A 24,529-nucleotide genomic window follows, 5' to 3' on the forward strand; every position below is an offset into this window, starting at 1 on the left:
TTAGCCTAACATTTATCCTATTGGCTACCTAACTAGCCTTGGAGAAAAAAAATGTGTGAATCATCTCTGATCACTAGTTTTAGTACGATGAATTGAGAATCATGAGAAGCCGATATATGCTGTACAGAAACTGTTTCTAACAGTTGTTATTTGGAGAATTTCTGAGATTAAATTAAGAAGACAAAATAAAAGCAGATTTGAAAATGATGTTGGTCGACATTGCTTGGAACTGCTGGTATAAGAGAAATCAATGGATTTATGAGGAAAACAACTCAGTCTAGAGTGGGTGATTACACAGGCACTTTCAAGGTAAAAATTATACAACTCTGTTAAAACAGAACATCCAAACACTGTTAGTAGATTTTCAAAATGAATGCTTCCACCTACTGATGTTGTTAAGTTGAATGTTGATGGAGCTGTTTTACATGAAGCAGGAATAGAATGAGTGGGAGTGGTATTAAGAGATAGTAAGGGTGAAGTGCTTATGGATTGCTCAAAGATAGAATTGGCAGTGATTGATTCCTATGAGATTGAACTTATTGCAGTGTTGAGGGGCCTCCAACTTTGCATTCCATTGGTTTTACAAGAGTTGCAAATTGAGAGTGATTCTCTAATGGTGGTAGAGGATATTCAAGATCAAACAGATTCCTCTACAATGATGGGTCATATTGTCAAAGATATTCAACACCTCATGAACAAGTTTCCAAGTTGTTCAATTATTCATGCTTTTAGAGAATCAAATGTAGTATCTCATAAACTTGCAAGGTTTGCTTGTAATGTTCAAGATAATGTTCAAGATATTAATGTTTGGTGGGATAGTTTCCCAACATGTATTCGGTAGCCAATTTGGGTTGACCAACAGTTGTAATGTTTTATTTCACTAATGAGAAGTTGAGGTTTCATGTATATTAAAAAAAAAAAAAATTGTGTCTAATAGAACGTGGAAGTGCTAATTAAAGAGTCTGTTAATGCATTTCATTTAACCTAGCATGCACGTCCTGATCACTACAAGGAATATGATTTTTAGGACGAAATTTTTTAGGGACGAATTAAATTTCTCCCTAGTAGTAGTCCCTGCAGCCTTTGTATCAGCACCGACATTCATAGGAGCTGGATCATGCTCTGTGCCACTGTGTGCTATTACAACATTAATACGAGTCTTTCGCAAGTAACTCTCTCTCTTACTGAAAGTGATCTTGTTAAGGGGCCTAATCTGTGGTTGCCTCTACTCTATCAATAGCACATCAACCCCCGAATTAATTAGGAGGTTTGAGATCATCAATGCATACGATAGACTACCTCCAATCAAATACCATGACTTAAATCGGATGCGGATGAGGAGGTATAGAGGCAGATCAATTGGCTCTCCTCGTGCTATCCGTAACATAAATTGAGTTTGTTCGATGCCAAAATCTATATTGTGTTTTCTCAGATCAATATTGTGTAAGATAATCAAATTCAGCATGGGAACAAAAGCTCAACAATCAATCTATTTGTTGACCTTGCTGCCATCATATGGAGGAGCCAAATCGGCATGCATCAACCGACAAATCTCATCATGTGCTGAACCATTGTCTGTTAGAGTCTCATCCTCGGTGGCATCACCATCGTCTATCCCTACAGCCGAGTGCTGTGCAGGTATGCACCCACCTCACAGGGGACCCCTTGAAACTCTGCAATATTGTTTGCTGAGATAGTAATATAGACTCCCAGAATATCAAATGTAATGGAGTCCTCACCAGCCACCATCTCTGATATAGCTCGATAAAATTCATTGACCATATCAGGATAGGCGTGCTCACAGATCGAGCCCTATCCTCATTATGGAAGACAAGCTCCTTCCCTCCCAAACAAAATCGTGAAAGTCTTCTATAATGATATCTCACTCAACCAATATCAGCCTCTCTAGCTCACTAGCTTCATCGCTAGGTTGCCCCTCCCTTCCACACTTTCTTCTAACATATGCCATTAATTCATTGTTCATTCAACAAAGAAACAAATAATATAAATAAAATTTGAAGTTGTAATTATGTTATGTTGAGTAGTGTTTGAATAGAAAATATTTTGTTCAAACTAACATTTAACCCGTTTGAACGTTAAGTGAAACCGTTTGAACTAGTACGAGGCTCTGCTCGAATAGTTATAGTTAATTTGAACAGATAAATATATAGTTCGAACAGTATCATCATATGACCATGAACCTTGTGTATGAGATATCATTTGAACAATTGTTTATTCATTCGAACTGAGTCATTGATTTGAACGAATATTTGACTCAGTTCTTTACATTCGAATGTGTGGTGCCACGTTCAAGCTGAAATGATGACTGTTTGGTAAAAAACTATTCGAACAACTTTGAAGTCTTTCGAACGAGCTAACCTCGGCCATGAATATCCATGGTCGAGTCCACTAAAAACTAAATGTAAAAACTAATGATTCATCAAGAGTTATTGGTTTCAAGGATACAAATCAATATGGCGTGAAGCCTAGACCTCACTCCATTTCTACAGCCAAACACTGTGTTTGGCGGCCGAAATATACAAAAAGGGATCTGATTGAATTGGAGATCCAAACTCCATTTTCAACACACAATAGCCCTAGTTTCAAGCCAAAAAAGACAAGAATGGTGGGCCATATCTCTTAGACAACAACCAAAGGTCAGCATACGGCGAAGAGTGGTAGCTTCAAATGGTGTTTGTGTGAATGAACTATTCGGAGAAAAATGGGATTATATACTGTCTCGAAACAGTCCTATTCGAACTAGCCTTTTGTTTGTTCAAACGGTTTACTATAATAATTTTAAATGTTTGAACAAAAATGGACCGTTCGAACGTTTGATTCATGAAGTTTCCAGAATCCAATACGTACCTATGTCATCTGTTAAGAACCCATGTACGTTCGAACATGAGTATAAGTTGTTCGAACATTTAACTAATTACCGTCAAACGATCTATAGTGGAATTTTAACTATTCGAACATGCGTATATTATGTTCGAACATTTTTTGCACTGAACAAAATTATTCTTAAACATGAACATTAATATTAAGTTATTAATATAAACTTACATTTGATATATTATATATGTATAATGTACTTATACTATCATATAAGTATAGTTATATTAGACTCTAATTATGTTTTGTATAGCTATATCGAGTCCTTGCCCTCGAATGTGATGAATATCCAGTATGTCATGAGTCAAGATAGACATATGATAAATGCAATGTACCTAAAAAAGTATTAAGATATTTTTTATTTATTCCTAAACTGCAAAGATTGCTTATGTCCTCCTCGAGTGCAAAATATATGTCTTGGCATGACACAGAAAGTCAGAAATGAAAACTTTCTTTCGCATTTGCAAATTCTTTACAATGGAAAAAAATTTGATACTGACTACCATGGTTTGTTGAAAAACCTCACAATATACGTCTTGGGTTAGCAACATATGATTTTAATCTATTTGGCAACATGAGTACTTCTCATATTACTTGGTTAGTCATACTAATGCCCTATAATCTGCTATCTTCAAAGTGCATGATGGATCTATACTTTATGATGACTCTATTTATAATAGAGCCAAGACCACCAGGGAATGAAATAGACATATATCTTCAGCCACTTATTGCAGAGTTAAAAGAGTTGTGTGATGCTGGTGTTTGTACATATGATGCCGCACCATCAAGAAAGTTTAAGATGCATGTTGTAGTGGTGTAGACAATAAATGATTTTTTAGCATACAGATACTTGTCTGGATGGGCACAAAACGTAAGAGGGCTTGTGTTGTTTTAATAAAGATACACAGTCTCAATAGTTGAGAAATACAAAAAAAATTATGTTTCACACGGTTGACAAAGAACTTTATATAAAAATTCAAAATTGTGGGGTTGTTGTCGAAGGAAATCATGAGGAGGAGAATATCGACTTTTACAGAGTCTTCAAAGATATCATTGGGTTAAAATATTTAGGAGAACATATAGTTTGGTTGAGTGTACTTGGTGAGATCTCTCAAATCCTAGGTTCGGAGTGCATAATGATGAATATTTTACGAATGTCAATACATCTCGCACATGGTATGAGGAGAATCATTTCATTCTCGGTTGCCAAGCAAATCAAGATTTTTATTTAGATGACTTAGAGTACAAAAACTCATAGCGAATGGTACATAAGTTTGCACCAAGAAATATATATGATTACATTCTAGAGGCGGGGGCATAACATGAAGATTTTGATGGTCCAATAAATGAATAAGCATATCAATGAAATGAATTAGACATCAATTTATTTGTTGATCTCAACCAATATGACATAGTTCCATTGTGTAGAGAAGATATTGAACCAGAAGTAACTAAGGGAGGCTTGCCAGAAGAATATGAGTCAATTGAAGTGTCTAGTAAGGATGAGGGCGATTGGTCTAGCGAAATTGATAGTGGGTGAGTTGTTTATACATAAATATCATTATTGTAGTAAGAATATTTTTGCAGATAATAATTTATTACTTTTTTAAACAACTATGTCTCCCAAATGCAAAATAACTCGTTTTCCATTTCCATCCATTATTGACTTCCCAATTGGTTCTCCTGCCACGGAAGGTGAGCCAACACTAGACCTAGAACAAGGTATGTTAGATAGAAATTTGAGTTTATGTGATGATTTAAGTAATAGTGTTTTAAAAATAAAATAATTTTTTGATATTACGTTCTTTAATTATTGTATAGATGTTGTAAGCCATCGCCGAGGTCAAGGTGTTACTAGAGGTGTCTGCATAGAGAAAGTATGAAGAGCGAAGAAAATTATAGTTGATACCCTTACCAGGACATCTGCACCCATGTCTACATCCTTATGGGCCAAGGTTCTCCAAGATGTGAAAGACTGCATCAAAACTCATTGCCTGGAAATAAGTTACTCAGAAAATAATTTTATTCAATTATTACTTAATTTATAAGTAGTTTATTTTTGTTCTTATCATTCCTAATTCTTTCAAGTATGAGTTTGAACTTAATTTTGGCTGGCGAGAGAATTGAGTAACAATTGATCAGTTGATGAATGATGCATTCCGACAGTACAAAGGTAGATGTCATACACACTATCAAAAGTTTAATAGTGCAATATAGGCGCATCAAAACCCATTCCAAAACATGCGTCTAGACGAAAGGGGAGGAACTTTGTGATAATCCAGCATATCAAATAATTTTGTTGCTATCTTTCATTATGTTATATGTTAGATGGATTAAATAAATATAGTAATAATGTTGTTTATTTTCTTACAACAACGAAGTATTTTCAACAAAGTAATTATAGCAAATTTAATGATACACCATCATGCAGGTTATAGATTTTTTCATCAACTATAAAAGAAATTGATAATATTATATTAGCCTCCATTAAATATTAACATATCAACATTTGTGATTGAAGTTGTAACATATATTTTCCTTTTGTAAGAACAAGAAAGTTCTACTAACTATAATCTTACCCAATTGTATGTTAAATCGTGTACAAATCGCAATGGTGTTTGGACCAGTCCTGAACCAGAAGCAATTATGTAAGTTTATTTTTTTTATATTTCCTAATAGTATTATTTTATTTATACTATCACTAATGTTTTTTTTTCTTTTCTTTTTTTTTTTTGTAGCAGAAGATGGCTTTACTTCGGCAAAATGCTACTACATTTGATAAATCCTCCGTTAACGATGTTGAGATCCTTTTTGAAGTTCTTGGACCCTATTCTAGATATTTGAGGGGTTTAGAACGTTGTGTGAAGACTTCCTCCTCAACCTCATCCTCTTCTCAAAGCAGATCGAATAACAACTATCGGGACTTAGAGGAAACTAACAAAACAATTCTCTCTTGTGATGTTCAATTTGACGAATCTGTATTTCCATTTCAGTCCAATTCCCATTCCTCCCCTTCCCCCACTCACAATTTAGTCCTATGTGCTATCTCCATTCTTGTGCTACGACCCATTTCTCAGCTTGATCTGAGTGCAACAGCTTCGTCCGTGATAACCCAACACAACAACACACCACCTAGCCTAGTTGCTTTAGTACTCTCACCTACAACCCCACCCTATGCTTCTTCTCCCTCACCAATCACCCTTCTAGCACAACTATCTCGAACCGACCCGCCCTCTACTAACCTCCCTCCATCTCAATACAACATGATTACTAGATCCAAAACCTTCATTTCTTCCCTCTTCCTAAAGCCCTAATTGTCGACCTCAATAGTTCAACCCACGTTCTCCCTCACCAATCACCCTTTTGAGTGGCGTGCTGCCATGAACACCGAGTTTGATGACTTATTGAAAAATGGAACATGGTCCCTAGTTCTACCCGGTGCTGCCCAAAACATCATTGGGTCAAAATGGGTATTTCTAATCAAGCATAAAGCAAATGATGAGATTGAAAGGTTTAAAGACATAGTCCAGTTGTAAAACCTACCACAATACGTCTTGTTTTTTCCATTGCTCTTTCTCATGGATGGTCTGTTAGGCAAATTAATGTACAAAAAACCTTTTTGCATGAAAATTTGTTAGAGGAGGTATACATGATGTGTTTTCCATTGCTCTAATCATGTTTGCAAATTGCACAAGGCTCTCTATGGCCTGAAATAGGCTCCTCGAGCCTGTTTTCAAGGTTAAGCTGTTAGTAAATTCAAATTGGTTTCCATGGTTCTCAGTCTGACACTTCATTATTCATTCCCACTATGAATAACATCGCAATGTATGCTCTAATTTATGTTGATGATATCCTAATTAATAGTTCAAGTCTACTTCTTGTTGATGATTTGTTAAATGCTTTACAAATTGATTTTGCAATTAAAGATTTGGGTCCTCTACATTTATTTTTGGGTATTGAGGCCATATCCAACAATGGTGGCATTTTTTTTTTTGTTAATCCCGCTATATTCTCGACATTCTTCATTGGACAAAAATGATTAAGGCCAAACCTATGAGTACACCTATGGCCACTTCAACCAGTTTATCTGCCTTGGAGGGGGAAGATTTCTTATATCCTACTCTATTTAGTATCATTGTTGGTACCTTGTAGTACTTCTCGATCACATGCCTAGACATTACTTTCATTGTACTCTCAGTTCATGCATAGCCTAGAACTTCCTCGTTGGCAATCGATTAATCGTGTGCTGCGCTATCTTAAGCAAACAATTCACTTTGGGCTTCAGTTGCACATGCCTAATTCTACTCTTATTCAATAGTCTTCTGATGCTGATTGGGTGGGTTCTTATGATGATAGGCAATCTCCTGGTGGGTTTTCAATTTTCTTGGATAAAAGTCTTATCTGGTGGAGTTGCAAAAAGCAATAGACTTATCTTGTAGACTTATTTCCATATTAGAATACAAATTTGTTGCAAATACAGCTAGTGAGCTTCAATGGCTGACATCTTTGCTTAGAGAACTTAGATTTTATGTGCCCAGGCCTCCTATTATTTGGTGTGACAATATTGTGGCATTGTATCTTTAAGCAAATTCAGTGTTTCATATTCTTACAAAGCATGTTGAAATTGATTTCTACTTTGTACGTAATCTGGTCACTCGCAAACTCATTGACATTCAATTTATTTCTATCAAAGATCAGTTGGAAGACATTTTCATTAAGCCTTTATGTACTGTTCGGTTTATCTCAATTCAGGACAAGCTAAATGTTGCACCCATAACCTTGTGCTTGCGGGTGCGTATAAAGGATAATATTTCAAGTGTCAATATTAATATTCACTATTGCGGGGGCGTATGGGTGAGCGCAAAATATTTAGCCAAACTCAGTTTCCTAACAAGGAGCAATATTCATGGCAAACATGTATGCTAATCAATCTTCATCTAGCGTAGTTTTTACTTTAAAGATTAATAAAGTTGTAATATTTTGAATTGAAGATGCGGTTTGTATCTATTTGTGTAGATCAAGAATTTGTGTGGTAAGCAATGCAGTACATACATGGAGCTTTAATTTTTATTTCTTCAATCTTTCTATTTTGTTGGCTAGGAAATTACATTTTTTCTATAGGTCGAGGGAGCATTTAACAAATTAATTAGGTTTACGTTCAAGCATCTACAACATTAATAATAATGGAGGGATAAAAGTAAAACCTAAAAAACTTCAATGATCTCTCATTGTCAAGACTAGTATATATTATATATGTGTGGTGCTTTAATGTTTTAAGTATAAGGTGCTTTAAGCATGTTTTAAAGCACCTTATTAAAACATGTGTGTATGCGCGCGTGTATGTATGTATATTCTCATTTAAAAAAACTAACTCCAATCAAAATATCTTTCAATTTCCTAAATATTTTTTTAATGTTTTCATCCGATCATTATTTCTCTAGATTTTGGTGAAATTAAGCTAGAAGTACAAAAACCAAAACAACATTTACAAAATACAAAAAATACCCTAAATAATTATATTTATACGTTTTTACTCTACCTACCCATCTTAACAACCCGAATACAATATATATTAAAAAAAATAACGTACTCAGATTTTGATATCTACATTACAAAACCCAGAAAACCACATCTCCAATTTTCTAGACCTAATCCCCATTGCTTCTGTTATAGAGGGAGTTCGCCATTGTGAGGCATTGTCACATGAACCCTATCGTAATTGGGAGTCTCTCTCTCTGTTTTCTCTAACATTCATTACATTTTAAAATATTAGAACTTAGGGTTGGTTTGGTTACACGAAATCAAATTATCTCATCTTATCTCATCTCATTATTACAACTTTTTCAAACTTCCACATAAAATATAATAAACAATTCAACTTTTTAAATCTCAAAATAAAAATAATATTATAACAATATTTTATTCAACTTTTAACAAAACATCTCATCTCATCTAACTGCATAGCCAAATAAGACCTTAATATCCTTGCTCTCTTTTATGTAATTGTGTTTCCTCTACATTGATTTTTCACTTGTTTTAACAAATTGTAGACAATACATATCATATGATACAGAAGACTTCGTCGATCTAAATTGAGTCTATTACCTATATAATTTATGAAGCATGGACCGTCTTTGTATCTACCCACCCACTTCATCATTTCTTTTATTTTTCATTTTATTGACCTATCTTAACTTTTCATGTGCTAAAACGACATTTTATTGTATTGTTATTACCACAATAAAACTATTCAAGCTTTTTTATATTAAAAACTTAAGAAAAATTTGAAGACCAAAGGCTTAATTCTACTATATTTATAATAATTTAATAGAGAGAGAGAGAGAGAGAAAATATTTTCTCATTTTATAGTGATTATTGATTTCTCAGTACTTGTGTCTTTGGCTTTCCCATTACTCAACTATTCTATCATTTTATTATTAATTCTCCAATGAAAAAAAATACTATTAATTTCCTGTAGCTATTAACTCTTCAATATTTACTCATTTGGCTTCTTCAAGTACTCTTAATGATTATATTTTTTTTCCTTAAACCCGGTCAAGTTTTATTGTTAAAGCTCCTTTATAAATATAGATTGAATACAATTAGGACTGTCCTCCATATCCATAATCATATCAGATATGCCCAGTGCATGAGCCATATTATGCATATTTCTATTGATATAGTTAACTGACCAATCATCAAATTTTGTGAGCATTTGTTTGACGTTTGTGAGTAGCATTCTTGTACTATTCCAATGAGCTTGGGAACCTTTGATAGCATTGACAACTTTAAGAGCATCTTCCTCTAGAATACCATTCCTCAGATCCAACCTAGTACCAAAAGTTATTAGCTCGTAGTGCAGCAAAAGTCTCTGCTAGACATGGATATGGAAATAAGTCACTTTTCATTTTCATTGTTAGATTAATGCTTCCCTCCCAATCACGCACTATAACCCCAACTCCTACCTTGCACTAGATTTTATCAATAGCAACATCCCAATGATTTTAATAACATCCTTTGGAGGTGCCTCCTAGCAAACATTTTGTCCTATGGATGTTGCAGCATTTGTTGTGGACTTGTGGTCCAAAGATCTGAGATCATGCAGGATCTGCATTGTTTGCTCCACCCAAAAACTTGGATTTGTGCATTCTGCTTTAAAAACAATATCATTCATTCTCTTACAAAATCTCCATGCTACCATTGCCATCTCTTCCAACTCCCCATTACCAAACATCTCAAACATAGTTTTCAAAGTTTCCTTAGATGTTTGCTTCATGATTATGCTCAAGTAAATCTTTTTAGCATTGCCCCAAACATCTCTACCTGAAGTACATTCCCATAAAGAATGCTCAATTGTTTATGTTTCATTCAAACAAATGGAACAATTTGGATTGTCTACCACCTTCTTTTTAAAAATATTTGACTTAGTAGGAAGTGCATCAAGATAGGCTCTCCATAAGAAAACCTTTTTTGCATTTGGAATTCTTAGTTTCCAAATCTTAGCCCAACCCTCTTTCTTACTATTATTGCTTGATGATTGTCCCTGTACTCGATCTTGTTTTTCTCCTTGTAGGTGGTAAGCTCTTCTCATTGAAAATATTCCACTAGTAGTGCTCTCCAAATTTGATTATCAGGGTTATTACAAGGACTTGCAGGGATTTTTCTTAAGATCTAAGCTTCAACACTCGAGAATACTTCATTTTTTAGAGAAAGGTTTGATTGCTTTGCATCTACGTTAATGAGAGCAGCTACTTTTGCATCTTCATATTATATCCTCACTACACTTTGAGTCCTAAAAGAAGGTGGTTGAGGGAGCCACTTATCTGTCAAAATCTTTACTTTTTCTCCATTCTCAATTCTCCAAACAGTGCCTTCTTAAAAAAGGGGTCTTGCTGCCAGAAAACTCCTTCATACAAAGGATGGGCTTCTACCCAATGTTACTTGATAGAAATCAACCTCTGGATAATATTTGAGTTTACGCACTTTTGCTGCTAGTGAGTCAGGGGTTTGGACCAGTCTCCAACATTGTGATATTGAAATTTTCCAAGTCTCTAAAGCCAATACCCCTATTGATTTTTCCTTTCCCATTTGGTTCCATTTAACCCAATGAATCTTCCGTTCATTATCTCTCTGGCCCTACTAGTAACTGTACATGATTCTGTTAATTTTCTTCAACAGCTTTTGGAAGTTTAACTACTTCCATACAACAAGTTGGAAGTGCTTGTACAATTGACTTGAGCAAGATTTCCTTCCTAGCTTCTGAAGGAAACTTCATCTTCCAATTACTAATATCGTTCCTCACCTTATCCAATATGCTTATTAAAGACTTTGAACAAGATCTACCAACAAGATGATAGTCCTAGATACTTTTCATAAGATTGTGATGATATTATCCCTGCTATACTAATGATAATGTCTTTTGTTTCTTTCTTGGTGTTCTTGCTGAAGAAAATAGAGGTTTTGTCCTTGTTAAGTCTTTGACCCAATGCCTTCTAATATGGTCCCAATAAACTGAGAAGTCTACTTCATTCCAGTGTGTTAGCCTGACAAAAGAGTAAGTTATCATTTGTAAAACAATAAAAGGTTAATGTGTAATTGTCCTTGGCCCATTGGAATTATAGTGATTTGGCCTTAGTCTTTTGCTTTGTTGAGGAGTTTGCTAGGGCTTTAGAGCATCATATGAATATGTAAGGTGATAAAGGATCAGCTTGCCTAATATCTCTTGTCGGTTTGAAAGCTCTTTGGAAGGATCCATTTATTAGTAATGAATAAGAGACTATATTACCACATCTCATAATAATCTCAATGCACCTACCAGCAAATCTCATATTTTCCATCACTTCTCTAAAGAAATCTCACTTTCCATTCATTCTACTATTCATGGTATGCATTGATTCATAGGCCACAATAATATTGTTCGTGATCAATCTACCAAGAAAAAATTCACTTTGAGTTGGAGAGATAATCACCGGAATAATGGACTTCAATCTATTGGCTAGCACTTTTGATATGATCTTATAGAGCACATTGCATAGGCTAATTGATATGAACTCTAAAACTTTGGTGGGATCTTTGATCTTAGGAATTAGAGCAATATGTGTGTCATTGAGGTCATATGTTTAGACATCTATATTTAAAGCTTCAGGAACTGTTGTACAAACATCTTGGCCTACTGTGTTCCAATGATTTGATAGAAGGCTGTTGGAAAGCCTTCAGGGTTTGGTGAGCTTAATGGATTCATCTGGAAAATAATTTCTTCTACTTTTGTGGTAATGAATTCTTGTAACAGTTTAGCATTTATCTCCTCGGTGACTTTGGGATACATTGACGGCAAACACTCCTCTATTCCTTTAGGCCGTGATTTTGCAAATAGGTTCTAGAAGTAACTTTGAAATAGATAACTAATCTCCTCTAATGTGGTAGCAGAATGCCCTTCCTGATTTGAAATTCTATTAATAGAGTTTATCTTCCTCATTTTTTTGGCACACATATGAAAAGACTTAGGGCATGCATGAGTAATGAGATGAGATGAAAATTTTATGAATAATAGTAAAAGGGTTTGAGTTAAGATATTTTATTGGGTTTTGAGAAATGAGAAAGAAAGAGTTGAATAAAAATATTATAAAATTAAAATATTATTTGAATAAATTTTATAATATTGGTTTTGAAATTATAAGAAAGACATTTTTGTTTTGCTCTTTGTTTCCATCTTATGTCCTCTTCTTCAAGCAAACATTCTACCTCCTTTTGTTGTTCTTTTATTCTCATAGTATAATCTCCATTATTGGTCCATTGGAGAATTTTCATCTAGTCTAGCTTGTCTGCTTAACACCTCATTAGTCCATTTTGCCAAGTTCTCTTAGCATCTTTTTAATCCATCTGTTGCGGCCAAAAGTATGCTATTAGAACTTGTTGATCGGTTCCAAGCTTCATTGATCAGATCATTGCACTCCTCCTTTTTAGCCCAACTTGCTTCATACTTGAAAGTTCTCCTCCTCTTCCTTTCTTCTTCCAAGTGGTTGCTCACTATTATATATAAAAGACAGTGGTCAAAACTTTGGGCTACTGGTATCCTTACATTGAATTCTACAAATAAATTGTGCCACTCAAAGTTACCGAATGCTCTATCTAATAATCTTTGGTAAAATCAATTCCTTCTCGATTGTTACTTCAGGTGTATTTTGCCCCTTGAAAACCCAAATCACTTAAACCACAATCTTCAATAACTTCGTTGTGTTCTTCCATTTGATTATAAGTTCTAACTACTACACCATATTTCTCATCTTGTTGAAGAATCTCATTGAAATCTCTCATGCATAGCTAGGCCATGTTATCTGATATTCCTCTAAGTAACCTCCAACTATCTTTCCTTTTAGCAGTCAAAGGGTTGCGCCATATAATCCTGTTAAAATCCATTTTTCCAATTTTTAGGAAGAGTGACAAGAATAGAGATATGCATATGTGTGAAAGATTCTAACTCTACTTACATCTTAGTCTACCAAAGAAAAGCTAATCCTCCACTCCACCCTTTGCAATCCACTATAAAACTCTGATCAAGACCTATCTGATTCCTTAGATTTTCCACCTTCCCCCTGTTACATTTTGTTTCTATGAGAAAAACTAAATTTGGGCATTTTGTTCTCACCAAATAGTGAAGTTCTCAAACAATCTGTTTCCAAACCCTTGGAAGTTCCAACTTAAGCAAATCATTTATGCTAGTGGGGTTGCACAAAGCGACCACCAATACATCCAAGTTTAAGCCCCCTTAAGGTGATAACCTATTTTTGGGCTTTTTAGTAAATAGTATACCCAAACAATCATCTACTCAATCATTGTTCTCCTTATTCCTAGTCTCTCATTTTTTATCCAAGAGCCTTGAGCTTATCAGGCAAACTTTTTATTTTTTATTTTTTATTAAGGAGCTTCCTCTTTCTCTTCTCTTCCAACTAGTATTTATTTGATTTAAAGAGAGAATGTCAGCTGTGATAGTTGACTTTTTAGTTGTATCGATCAACACGAGATTCACTCTATCAAGAAATACATTCCTTCCAAGATTCCTCCCTGCATAAGGTTGGTAATAGTTGATTTGGGTTGCCTTTCCATCTTTAAGCCATTTACCTTTCGAAGATAGCTCAGCATTTTGGGATGTCTTTTGTAACGGAAACTCTTTCCCTCCATAAACATGATTGTTGTTTTCCCCTAACTTCTCTGGAGTATCTGCAATATCTCAGAATATCTGTGTCCAAATGAGCCCTTAGAATCTCTTAGAATATCTGTAAATAGTAGTGAAATGGTTTGAGTTAAGATATTTTTTTGGATTTCGGAAAAAGGAAAGAGAACAAGTTGAATAAAAATATTATAAAGTTAAAAATTGTTTGAATATAATTTTTGTTTTGAAATTTGAAAAAGTTGTATTATTGTTTGTATTTTATTTTGAAGTTTGTAAAAGTTTTAATGATTATGTAATTATTAGACGAGAAAGTTAAAATTTTGAGATTGTTTGGAAAAGCAAGATCTGAAAATATCTGAGAATATCGTAATCCCACCTGTAACTTCATTCATGGGGATCACATATAATTATGCAAAGGGAGTTAAGCCCCAAAAGGAAGAGAGGAGCAGACCACTTATCCAACTGATTAGAAAGCTAACTACTACTACCATTAAGGTTGGAATTTTCAATTTTGATTTATGTAAAAGAAAAGACCATTACCTATGTGAAGACAATGCTTAAATGGGCAAATGTGGCCCAACTATTTTGTGGTTTGTTAATTTCGGGTGCTTGGGACGTGGATTAAACATTTTGTACATAATTAATTATCAATGACAACTGCAGATGCAATCAAATAGAATTTGAAAATATGCTAGGTTAATAATGGAACATAATAGAACGTGAGGTCATATAACCTAGATTCGTATGTCTGATGTCTGATCTGTTACCTTATCTCCAAGTGACAAGAAGATGGGGTGTCATGGTTGGTATTTCAGCATTAAGGTTTTTGGTAAATCCATGGATACCTAGGAATGGACGTACTAGTGCTTAGGCTTGAATCTTAACGAGAAGTAGGCTTGAATTTATGAAATACATAATAGAACTATACACAAAGTACCCTCTGAAAATTACATTTTGTCTCAGTTTTAAGACAGGAAAGAAAATATGCTTCATGTGGAAGAGGAAGGGGCAGGAGAATGGGACTGGGGTATACACCGTACCATGCAATGATGTAGGTCATGACAAAAATGATGGATATGTTGATGCAATAGTAGGAATAGTTGCATGAGCATTTACATTAACAACGACTCCACTTGGAACAACAAAAGCATCAACAACAACAGTCAAAGCAAAGAGGCTGCTTGTACAAGAGATTACTTTATCACTCATACCCAAGTTTCAAGAGTACTGGGGGACTAATAAGGGTGAATACATGGATGATAGATCTCAAGAGGAAGTATGCCAACCACCTATTACACTGAGAGACTGGTATATGGTGGGATAACAAACAACAATTACTAATTATGGAGGTAGGTAGTATGGCTGTTGTTACATGGGAGCGATTGATGGAAACATGACGGTGGAATGGTACACCACCATATTCATGGAGATGGGGATGCTTGCTCCACAATATATCACTATGGAGTTGATGCAATGGAGAAATTTCAAGAAGGGTTGCAGCCCATAATCTGCAACCAAGTGACCTGCCACCAAATCCAAAGCTTTTAGTGACTAAGGGAGATAGCCTCAATTGCCAAAAGGGGGCTTAGAAGCATGGCCCCATTGGCTATCAACCCTAATAAAGAAGTCAGCCATGGGTGCATAGGCCATTCAAAAGGTTGTGGCAACCGGTCTGCCCCAAAGAGTATTGGACAATCACAGTCAATTCGGGAAAGCACACTTTGGAGAATGCCATGTGGGGACAACAACCTATTTTAAGTGTGACCAGTAGGGTCACTATGCAAGGAACTGCCCCAAGGCAAGGCAGGCTAGCAGATCCTTAACCAGGACAGCTAATTGCTCTGGATAGAGGCCTACCACTCAGTTTACCCTCTGAAATCTGCTGATGTGGATGTGGAAGCATTGAAGACTTAGGAGGCGAGCACCATGACATGTGCTATCCAATTTCTCAATTATAATGTTTGTACACTGTCCGATTTAGGGGCATTGCATCCTTTGAGTTAGAAATATTTGCATGAATATGTAACTTATAAACGGTTTGCTGCAGCAGAAGGTTGTTGTGGCTATCCCAATTGGGAAAGTAGTTGAGTGCACCAAAGTAGTAAAATGGTTTCCTCTCAAACCCAGAGAGAAGATGCTACTAGCAATAGGATTCAATATCATTGTGGAGATGGATTATTGTTCAAGCACTATACCATGATTGACTGTTGCAGACAGGGGACGTCAATTTTGCAACACTAGGGGAAAAGGAAGTAGTATATGTTGGAGGTGTAGTATAGATGCTACCCCTCTTATCTTAGCATTTCAAGGATGAAAGTGCATCGCTGGGGGTGCCCAAACGTATTTGGCATGTGTCGTCGCCAAGCCTAAGAATAAAGGATTGATTCAAGGGATACCAACGGTGTAGAGGTACCTTGATGTTTTGGCTAACGATCTCTAGGAATTGCAACCAAACCATGAGATTGAATTTACTATTAAGTTGGGCTCGAGATTGTTGCAATCCACAAGACATTGTATCAGATGGCTAGCTTAGTTGAAAGAGTTGAAGGTGCATCTCTAGGATTTATTTAATAAGGCCTTTATTCACCCAAGCCTATCGCTCTAGGGAGCACCGGTTTTGTTTGAAAGAAGAATGATGGCTCTTTTCAGATTGTAAACATGATCAAAAGTTTAATAAGGTCACAATATAGAATAAGTATCCATTGTTAGGGATATATTATGTATTTTACTAGTTGCAAGGAGCCATTGGGTTATCTAAGATCGACTTGAGGTCTCGATGCCATCAGTTGAAATTAATGGAGTAGGATGTGCCCAAGACTACCTTTAGGATGAGATACATGCATTACGAAAACTTTGTGATCCCTTTGGCTTAACTAATGCACCGAAAATATTTATGGCTATGATTAATAGTATTTTCTTTCAATTTTTGGACACATTCATGGTGATATTAATTTATGATATACTAATTTATTTAATTGGCAATGAAATGCATAAGGAACTCTTAAATATGCTCTAAAAACATTGCGAGGGTACAAGCGATACACCAAGTTCAACAAATGCAAGTTCTGGTTGAAATAAGTCAAGTTTTTTTGATATGTTATTTCCATAGATGTTGTTTCAATAGATTTGAGTAAGGTGGGAGTAGTGATTAACTAGCAGACATCAATGAACAAACACAAGATATGGAGCCTTTTGGGTCTGGCCAATTACTATTGAAGATTCGTGGAAGGGCTTTCTCAACTGTTTAACCACTCAATGCATTGACAAAGAAGAACGTCAAATGTGAGATAGTTTGTGAATAATAATGAGATAGTTTGAGTTGAGCATTTTTTAGATTTTCAGAAAGGAGAGAGAAAGAGTTGAATAAAAAAATTATAAAATTAAAATATTGTTAGGTAAAAATTACATGTTGATTAGGTAAAAATGTGTGTTGTAAGGCTTCCATATATAATTTCTCCTTGTTTAAAGAGTTTAAAATTAGCACCTATGGTTATAGTCAAATTTCAAAAATGCTTCTTTCCTTAGGACTCCATAAGTCTCATGACAGAAAATACAGAGGTGGCAAATGGCTGCCAAGTCACGACCAATCAGAAGACAACACATGTCAGAATATGTATAGTCAATATTTAACAATTTTGAAATATGCACAATCAACATGTCACGTCAATATGAACAATAAAAAAAATAAAAAATGAATAAACATAAAAAAGTTCTAATATTAAAATACAAAAATCACGTGGATAGTGTGTGGCGTAAGGCTTTCAAATAGCATTACTCAACTATAGAAACTATTAAAAGAGTTGGGGATAAACATACCTTATAAACGAACAAAGAACCACGAGCAGGTGATGACGTCGACCACGTGAGAACCGTGGGCCCAATGAAAACACACCTTCCAGGCTCGTGGATTGGGCATGTTGGCCCTTTCCTCCCAATACTAGGGTAGAACCTAAAGATGCATCCATTTTGCTAACCATGTCTCAGTATGATACGGTCTCATAATGATCAACCCAGGCGTGATGGGCACACCCAATTGACCATATTGGTAGTCAAATCAGGCCTAGAGGGGTTACTGCATTTAATTCTCCAAAATGGCCACAAAGGGGACATGTTTCTGTCAAGCCACACAGCCAAATCAGACCTAGAGGGACTACACCATGCCTAGAGATGTTACCACATGTAATGCCCCAAAATGGCCACATAGGGGGCATGCTCATATCAAGACATGACAATTAGAGGCCTATGGGGGAAAGGTTGGGGTATTGCATTCCCCATGATATATAGGGCAAGGGAGGTAAGCCAAAAGGGCTCTCTCTCTCTCTCTTTCTCTCTCTGGTTTTTCTTTTCCTTTCAAAGACACCCAAAAATATAACATACGCCTTGGAGGTATCCCTTTTAAGGACTCCGAGTCTCACCTTTTATACGCAGGGTAATGAGTGGTAGTAGGTGTATTGAAAAAGCCATTTCACTTTTTCTGTCACCAAATTCCCCCCCCCCCCTCCCAAAGAAAAAAAATGAAATTTAAAAAATTAAGATTGGTAGTAGACATCCTTCAGTGGTTATAAAGACTTTAACGCCAAATTTTCCACCCCACCCTAAAGATACTTTATTTTCATCACATTATAATTTTAGTAACAATTATTTCAGTGCTAATAAAATATATCCTAAAATTGGAAAGGAACATTTATAATTGAACGGGTGACCCAGCCCGTACGCCTGGTGGTCCGCCCACCATCACATACTATTATTGCACAAAGAGAGAGAAAGAGAGCTGCGAGTGATGACGAGAGAAAGAGTGTTCGAGAGAGTAAGCGGTGATGACGAGAGATTACGGATGACGAGAGAAGATGAGAGGAGAGAAAGAGAGAGAGGGGAAAGACAGAGGTTAAGGGTGAGGTGGGGGACCTTTTTCTAGAAAGCCATTATACGTAAGATTTCAAAATGTTGCTATACTCAACTTTCAACAGAAAGATGTTAGTAAGTTAAAGGAACTTTTCTCTAGTGACATTGGGAGGACAGCAGGAAGCAAGAGAAGAGACCCCTCCTGCAGAGAAAAGGTGGACATCAAGGAGATAGTTGGACAAACAAAGTGCAGCTAGTCTAGAAAGAGGACAAGCAACCCTATGTAGAAAGCTTAGCATACCCTTATTAGGGAAATGATTGCAGGATTGGACCCAAGATAGGCTATAGAGACATGCATGCATTATCCCTATCAATCACTCGTCTCTGCCATTCTTCAAGACCAGTGGGCAAATGGAAAACCGAGATTGAACGTCTCTCATTCAGGCATATATCGAGTCATATGGACGTCAAAACTATGAGTGACAGTCCCAAGGTATAAAAGGTGTTGAACAAAAGCCAAAATCTCAATTTTGAGATCGAAAAGTGTTTACTCTCTCTTCCAATCATAGTTTTCAAGAAAGCAAGCGACTTCAAAGTTTGCGACGGGTGGACCGGCACTAACGTTACTATAATATTAGTACTACTTTGGTAGGTTAGCTCCTACGATTATATTAGGAATGTTGGGTAAATGTTTGTGAGCATGTTGTAAGTTCATAGTTTGCTATAACTCACCTTCTTCTTACTTGAAAATCTATTCTTCTTCATTATATTCATTAGCTATCTTGATGCTATGATTTTGAGATGATAAGTTTGAATGATGTGATTTGATGATGTGATTTTCTAATATTGAATCTTATCATGTATTTATAATCATAGAAGAGATGAGCAGTCCCTACGCCATTCCTATGACACTTTACAACGAGTTTCATACGAGTAAAGTGATTCACTGTGATGATCAGGGTGAAACGTTATCGTATAGGCCTCGCTTGATAACATGTATAGAGATAGTCCACGACTTGATCATGCGTGGCGTCCTTGTGAGTGTTAACCGGGTAGAATGATTTCCCAAATTGGATTGGCTGGATTTGGTGGATGAGCTCACAAGTCGGTTGGGTAGAGTGATTTCCCGTATCAGGCGGGTGGAGCGACTTTCCATTCCCACTTATACAATGAGATATTGTGGATTTTATGTGAAAAGATGGTGGTTCATCGCCATATTTATATACTTGAGATTTATTTAGAGGGTAGAGTCGCTATGACTATGAATACATGTGTTTATGCCTTGAGGATGATTATTCGCCATACATAAATATGTGTTCACTGCTTTATTTACATGAAATAGTACATGAATATTTATTTCTATTGTCTCTTATTAATAGTTTTGTCATGGGGTTTAACCTACTGAGATTTCTTAGAAATCTCACTGTGGTGGTCCCACTACTGTTTAGTTTACCGAAATCTTAGATCTTGATGCTGAAGATTTAGCCCAGACAGAGTTTCCCAAAGAAGAAGGACCAACCCCGCCAAGGTTTAGGCATGGAGGCCTGTCTCCGATTAGTAGTCATTTACTATTTGTTAAGATGTTTATTTTAGTTAGACAATGAACCATATACGGTTCATTGTATTTTGATGTTTATTTTAGTAGTCATTTGTAAATAATTTTAAAACATATTTTTCAATTTTTATATTTTAATTAAACTATTTTTTTATAATTTTTTAAAATAAAATTAAATAATTTAATAGGTATATTGACACGTGTTATCATAAAAAAGTATTGTTAACTGACTAAAGGTTTTATGACAAAGATGTGAGTTGCAAAGTATAAAGACTTATTTGGATGTTGTGCTAAGTTGAGCTAAGTTTAGTTCTTTATGAATAGTAAGTGAGTTGAGATGATGAAATGAGTTTTTTGAAGTCCACCTAAAATGAGTTTAGATGTATTTAGATCTTAAGATGGGTTTAGATATATTTATAGGAAGTTGAAAAAAGTTATGGCTCTCGTGTGTAAAAAGTTGTTGAGTTGAAAAATGTTATAGATCCTGCGTATAAAGAGGTTTTGAGTTTAGATGAGTTTAATGATTTGAGAGTTAAGTATTTAAATGTTAGACTCAACTTAAAATTAGACTGAATTGAATTGATCTCTAAACTCCAAATGTTGCCTAAATGTTGCGAGTTAAAAAAATTGAGCTAGGTTTTTGCAAACCGACCAAAACCAAAGTATTGAATTTGCGAAAGTTGAAAGCTAATAGATTATATTCTATACGATATACCGTAGTGATATTTAACTTTATAATAATATGCTAATATTTTATATATGTAGACGCAATCTAATATTAATATTCATGTTTGAGAATAAGTTTATATTATTATTATATTTTAAATATTTATATATATATATATATATTTATAACTTAGAAAATAATTGCAACTCTTGCTCAAAAAATTGTGAAAATGATAAGAATGCAAGGCCATGATGTGATACCCATATGATAAGGATAATGGTAGGTAGTGTATGGGATCTCACATTACTTGTGAATGATAAGTTCTTACTCTTTATAAGGTTCTAATTATATCATTGACTAGTCCTTTTGAATTATAGACCATGTGGTTTGGGCCTTCCATTGATGCATTACAAATGGTATCAGAGACAGGTTTCAACCAGAAATGTAGGATTTGAGCCGTGCCATCTACGATAAACTGGCCCGATGAGGATGTCGGGAATTTAAGAGGAGTAGATTGTGATATCCTATATAATAAGGATAATGATAGGTGGTGTATGAGATCTCACATCGTTTGGGAAGGATAAATTCTTACTCTTTATAAAGTTTTAATTATACTTCAATTATATTATTGACTAATCCTTTTAAAATATAAATAATGTGGTTTGATTCTTCTATTAGAACTTTAGACATTATCACTATTTACATACTAAAGCCTAACTCAAAAAATGGAAAAACGCGCATCTCATTTTAAAAAAATTCTACAGCATTGAACACTTCGCTCCTTTCTCAGTATCGCCCAAAGTATAAAAGGGAGCTAGTTGCCTAAATTAAAAATATAATACAGAGAAGGGAGAGAGGGCAGGGGCGAAATTCCCTTCCATTTCCTTTACTCCAGAATGCTATTGTCCTCCTAGAAATCAAACAAAAACCTCTCCATTCACGATTCACGTCTTTCTCTCTCACTCGCTCTTTGTCTGCACTCTCTGCCCAGGAGAAGTACTATTCCCACTACTACACAGGCACACGCTCTGTTGGAGAGTGCTGCTCTTCTTTGCGTCTGCATACCATTTCGTTTCATGCTTTAGTACTCGAGATGCCCTTATGATATTGCAGCAGCAGCAGCTCGGCTTTGTCTCGTCATCATCACAACTACAGGGCACAGCTCAGCAAAATCACAGCCTGTCGTCGTTCCAGCAACGTTAAGAGTCCACTCTCTATGACACTTCATCCCTTCCAATCCTCCATATCCCATTCTTGTTATTCTTCCAGAGTCCTATCTTTCTTTTTTTTCTCTCCGGCTTCAAAACCTCTCAGACCCTGCTGGCCTCGAATGGACTCCGCCGCCGCTAATACGACGATCGCCACCGCTCGTCGACAGCGCAAGAAGGAGAAGATCGTTGTCGTATTGGGCGCCACCGGAGCTGGAAAAACCAGGCTTTCCGTCGAGCTCGCCACCCGCTTCCAAGCCGAGATTGTCAACTCCGACAAAATGCAAGTCTACAAAGGCCTCGACATCACCACCAACAAAATCCCTCCTCACGAGCGACGCGGCATCGCCCACCATCTGATGGGCGAGTTCGACCCCGTCGACGGAGAGTTCACCCCAGCTGAGTTCCGCCATCTCGCCGGGTCCGTTATCTCCGACATCGCTTCTCGAAAGAAGCTGCCCCTCGTCGTGGGTGGGTCCAACTCGTTCGTACATGCGCTGGTCGTGGACCGGTTCAATCCACAGATAGACATTTTCGACGGGTCGCACTCGCTTTCCTCTGAGTTAAGGTACAACTGTTGTTTCCTCTGGGTAGACGTATCGTTCACGGTCTTGTCGGCGTACCTCTCGAAGCGAGTCGACGAAATGCTCGACTCGGGTATGTTCCAGGAGCTAGCCGAGTTCTACAACCCGACCGAATCAGCTGACTCCGCAGGGCCTCGAACCGGGTTGCGAAAAGCCATCGGTGTCCCAGAGTTCGACCGCTATTTCAAGAAACACCCACCTGACCAGTCGGTGGATGGCGCCGATCATGGGCAGACGGCTGCATACGAGGAGGCGGTGAGGGAAATAAAGGAAAACACATGTCAGCTGGCGAAGAGGCAGATAGGGAAGATCGTGGGGCTGAGAGGGGGAGGTTGGGACCTCCGGAGGCTGGACGCGACGGAGCCGTTCAGGGCGGCGATGAAACCCGAGGGCTGCGGAAAGAGGTGGTCAGAAATTTGGGAGAAACAGGTGGTCGAACCAAGCGTGAAGATTGTGAAGCACTTCTTGGAGGAGTAGGTTTAATTTCCAGCCTTTTTCCAGCTATACTTGGCCTCGTTTATTTTCATTGTCATTTTCATCTTTGTCTAATTATTAAAATATTTTAAATTTTTATAAAAAATAAAATAAATAATTTAATTTTTTCAAATATTAAAATAAAATAATATTTAAAAAATATATACTAGTAATATTTTATTTAATTTAAATTTTTATTTATCTCTTTTACTAAAACAAACGAGACCAAGAGTTTGTTAAGTATACAATATTTATTTATTTATTTATTATTTTACCCTTTTGTCTCTCTCCAGATAGCAGCAAGGGGCTTCGGACTTTTAGATGATTTGGGAGTTAGGGGTTCTCAATTGAGGAGGAATGGTTTGGTCAATGATTCATTTGAGGGCCAGTTTTGGGGCATTAGGAAGAGACTAATGTCTCTTGTTGGGAATTTTGACATTGGAACAGAGTAGACACCAAAAAAAAGTTCAATAAAGATTTTGTTTAAATCCTCAAAGGATTAAAGGTAAACTCTATGTATGTCCTTGTCACAGAATTTAATTTATAAAAAAAAAAAAGTTATAATATATGTTATGGGCATTACATTATGTTATACATTTGGAGAGGGAGTGTGTGGACTGCCAAGAATAAGGTAAAAGAACCTGCCATAAGGTACAAATTTTACCTTTTTGGTTCCCAGCCCTGCAGTTTGCAGCACAACATGCGCGACAAGATGGCATTTAAGGTTTTTTTTTTTTAAATTTTTAATTTAATTTTATGAGATTAATTCTGAAATATTCTTAATTAATTGCCAGCTATGTACAATAGTAAACTATCAAACTGGAGTGGTTGCAGGGTTGGACATAATTAATTGACAAACAGAAGCCTTTTTTTTTTTTTTTTTTTTTCTAATAATCTATTGAATTAGGTCTTTCTCATTTAAGGCTGAAGTAATTAATGACATTGTTTTGTCACATCATCATATTTAATTTTCCTTTAAGAAATGTTAGTATTGGTATTTGATTTTATTTATTTATTTAATAATTAAATAAGTGACTTTTAAAATGTTAATATATTTTTTTATTTTTTAAAAATATTTAAATATATTAAAAAGTATGAAAAGAAAAAAATAAAAAGACAAATTTATGTTAAGCG

The 24,529-nt window shown here is 35.9% G+C and overlaps 1 protein-coding gene across 2 annotated transcripts; it reads left to right on the forward strand.

The window, feature by feature from the left end:
• The first annotated feature begins 21,923 nt into the window (after positions 1 to 21,923).
• Positions 21,924 to 23,803, forward strand: LOC121243039 (adenylate isopentenyltransferase). Of its 2 annotated transcripts, none has more exons than XM_041141098.1 (2): positions 21,924 to 23,398; positions 23,689 to 23,803. In XM_041141098.1, exon 1 carries the CDS (start codon positions 22,346 to 22,348, stop codon positions 23,396 to 23,398), a length of 1,053 nt encoding a protein of 350 aa, XP_040997032.1. In that variant the 5' UTR covers positions 21,924 to 22,345; the 3' UTR covers positions 23,689 to 23,803. The 2 variants fall into 2 exon arrangements, with proteins under 2 accessions (XP_040997032.1, XP_040997031.1); XM_041141097.1 differs by having other exon boundaries at positions 21,924 to 23,394.
• Positions 23,804 to 24,529: the final 726 nt, after the last annotated feature.

Source organism: Juglans microcarpa x Juglans regia, chromosome 8D (genome assembly GCF_004785595.1).
Source record: "Juglans microcarpa x Juglans regia isolate MS1-56 chromosome 8D, Jm3101_v1.0, whole genome shotgun sequence".
Classification (NCBI taxonomy): Eukaryota; Viridiplantae; Streptophyta; class Magnoliopsida; order Fagales; family Juglandaceae; genus Juglans; species Juglans microcarpa x Juglans regia.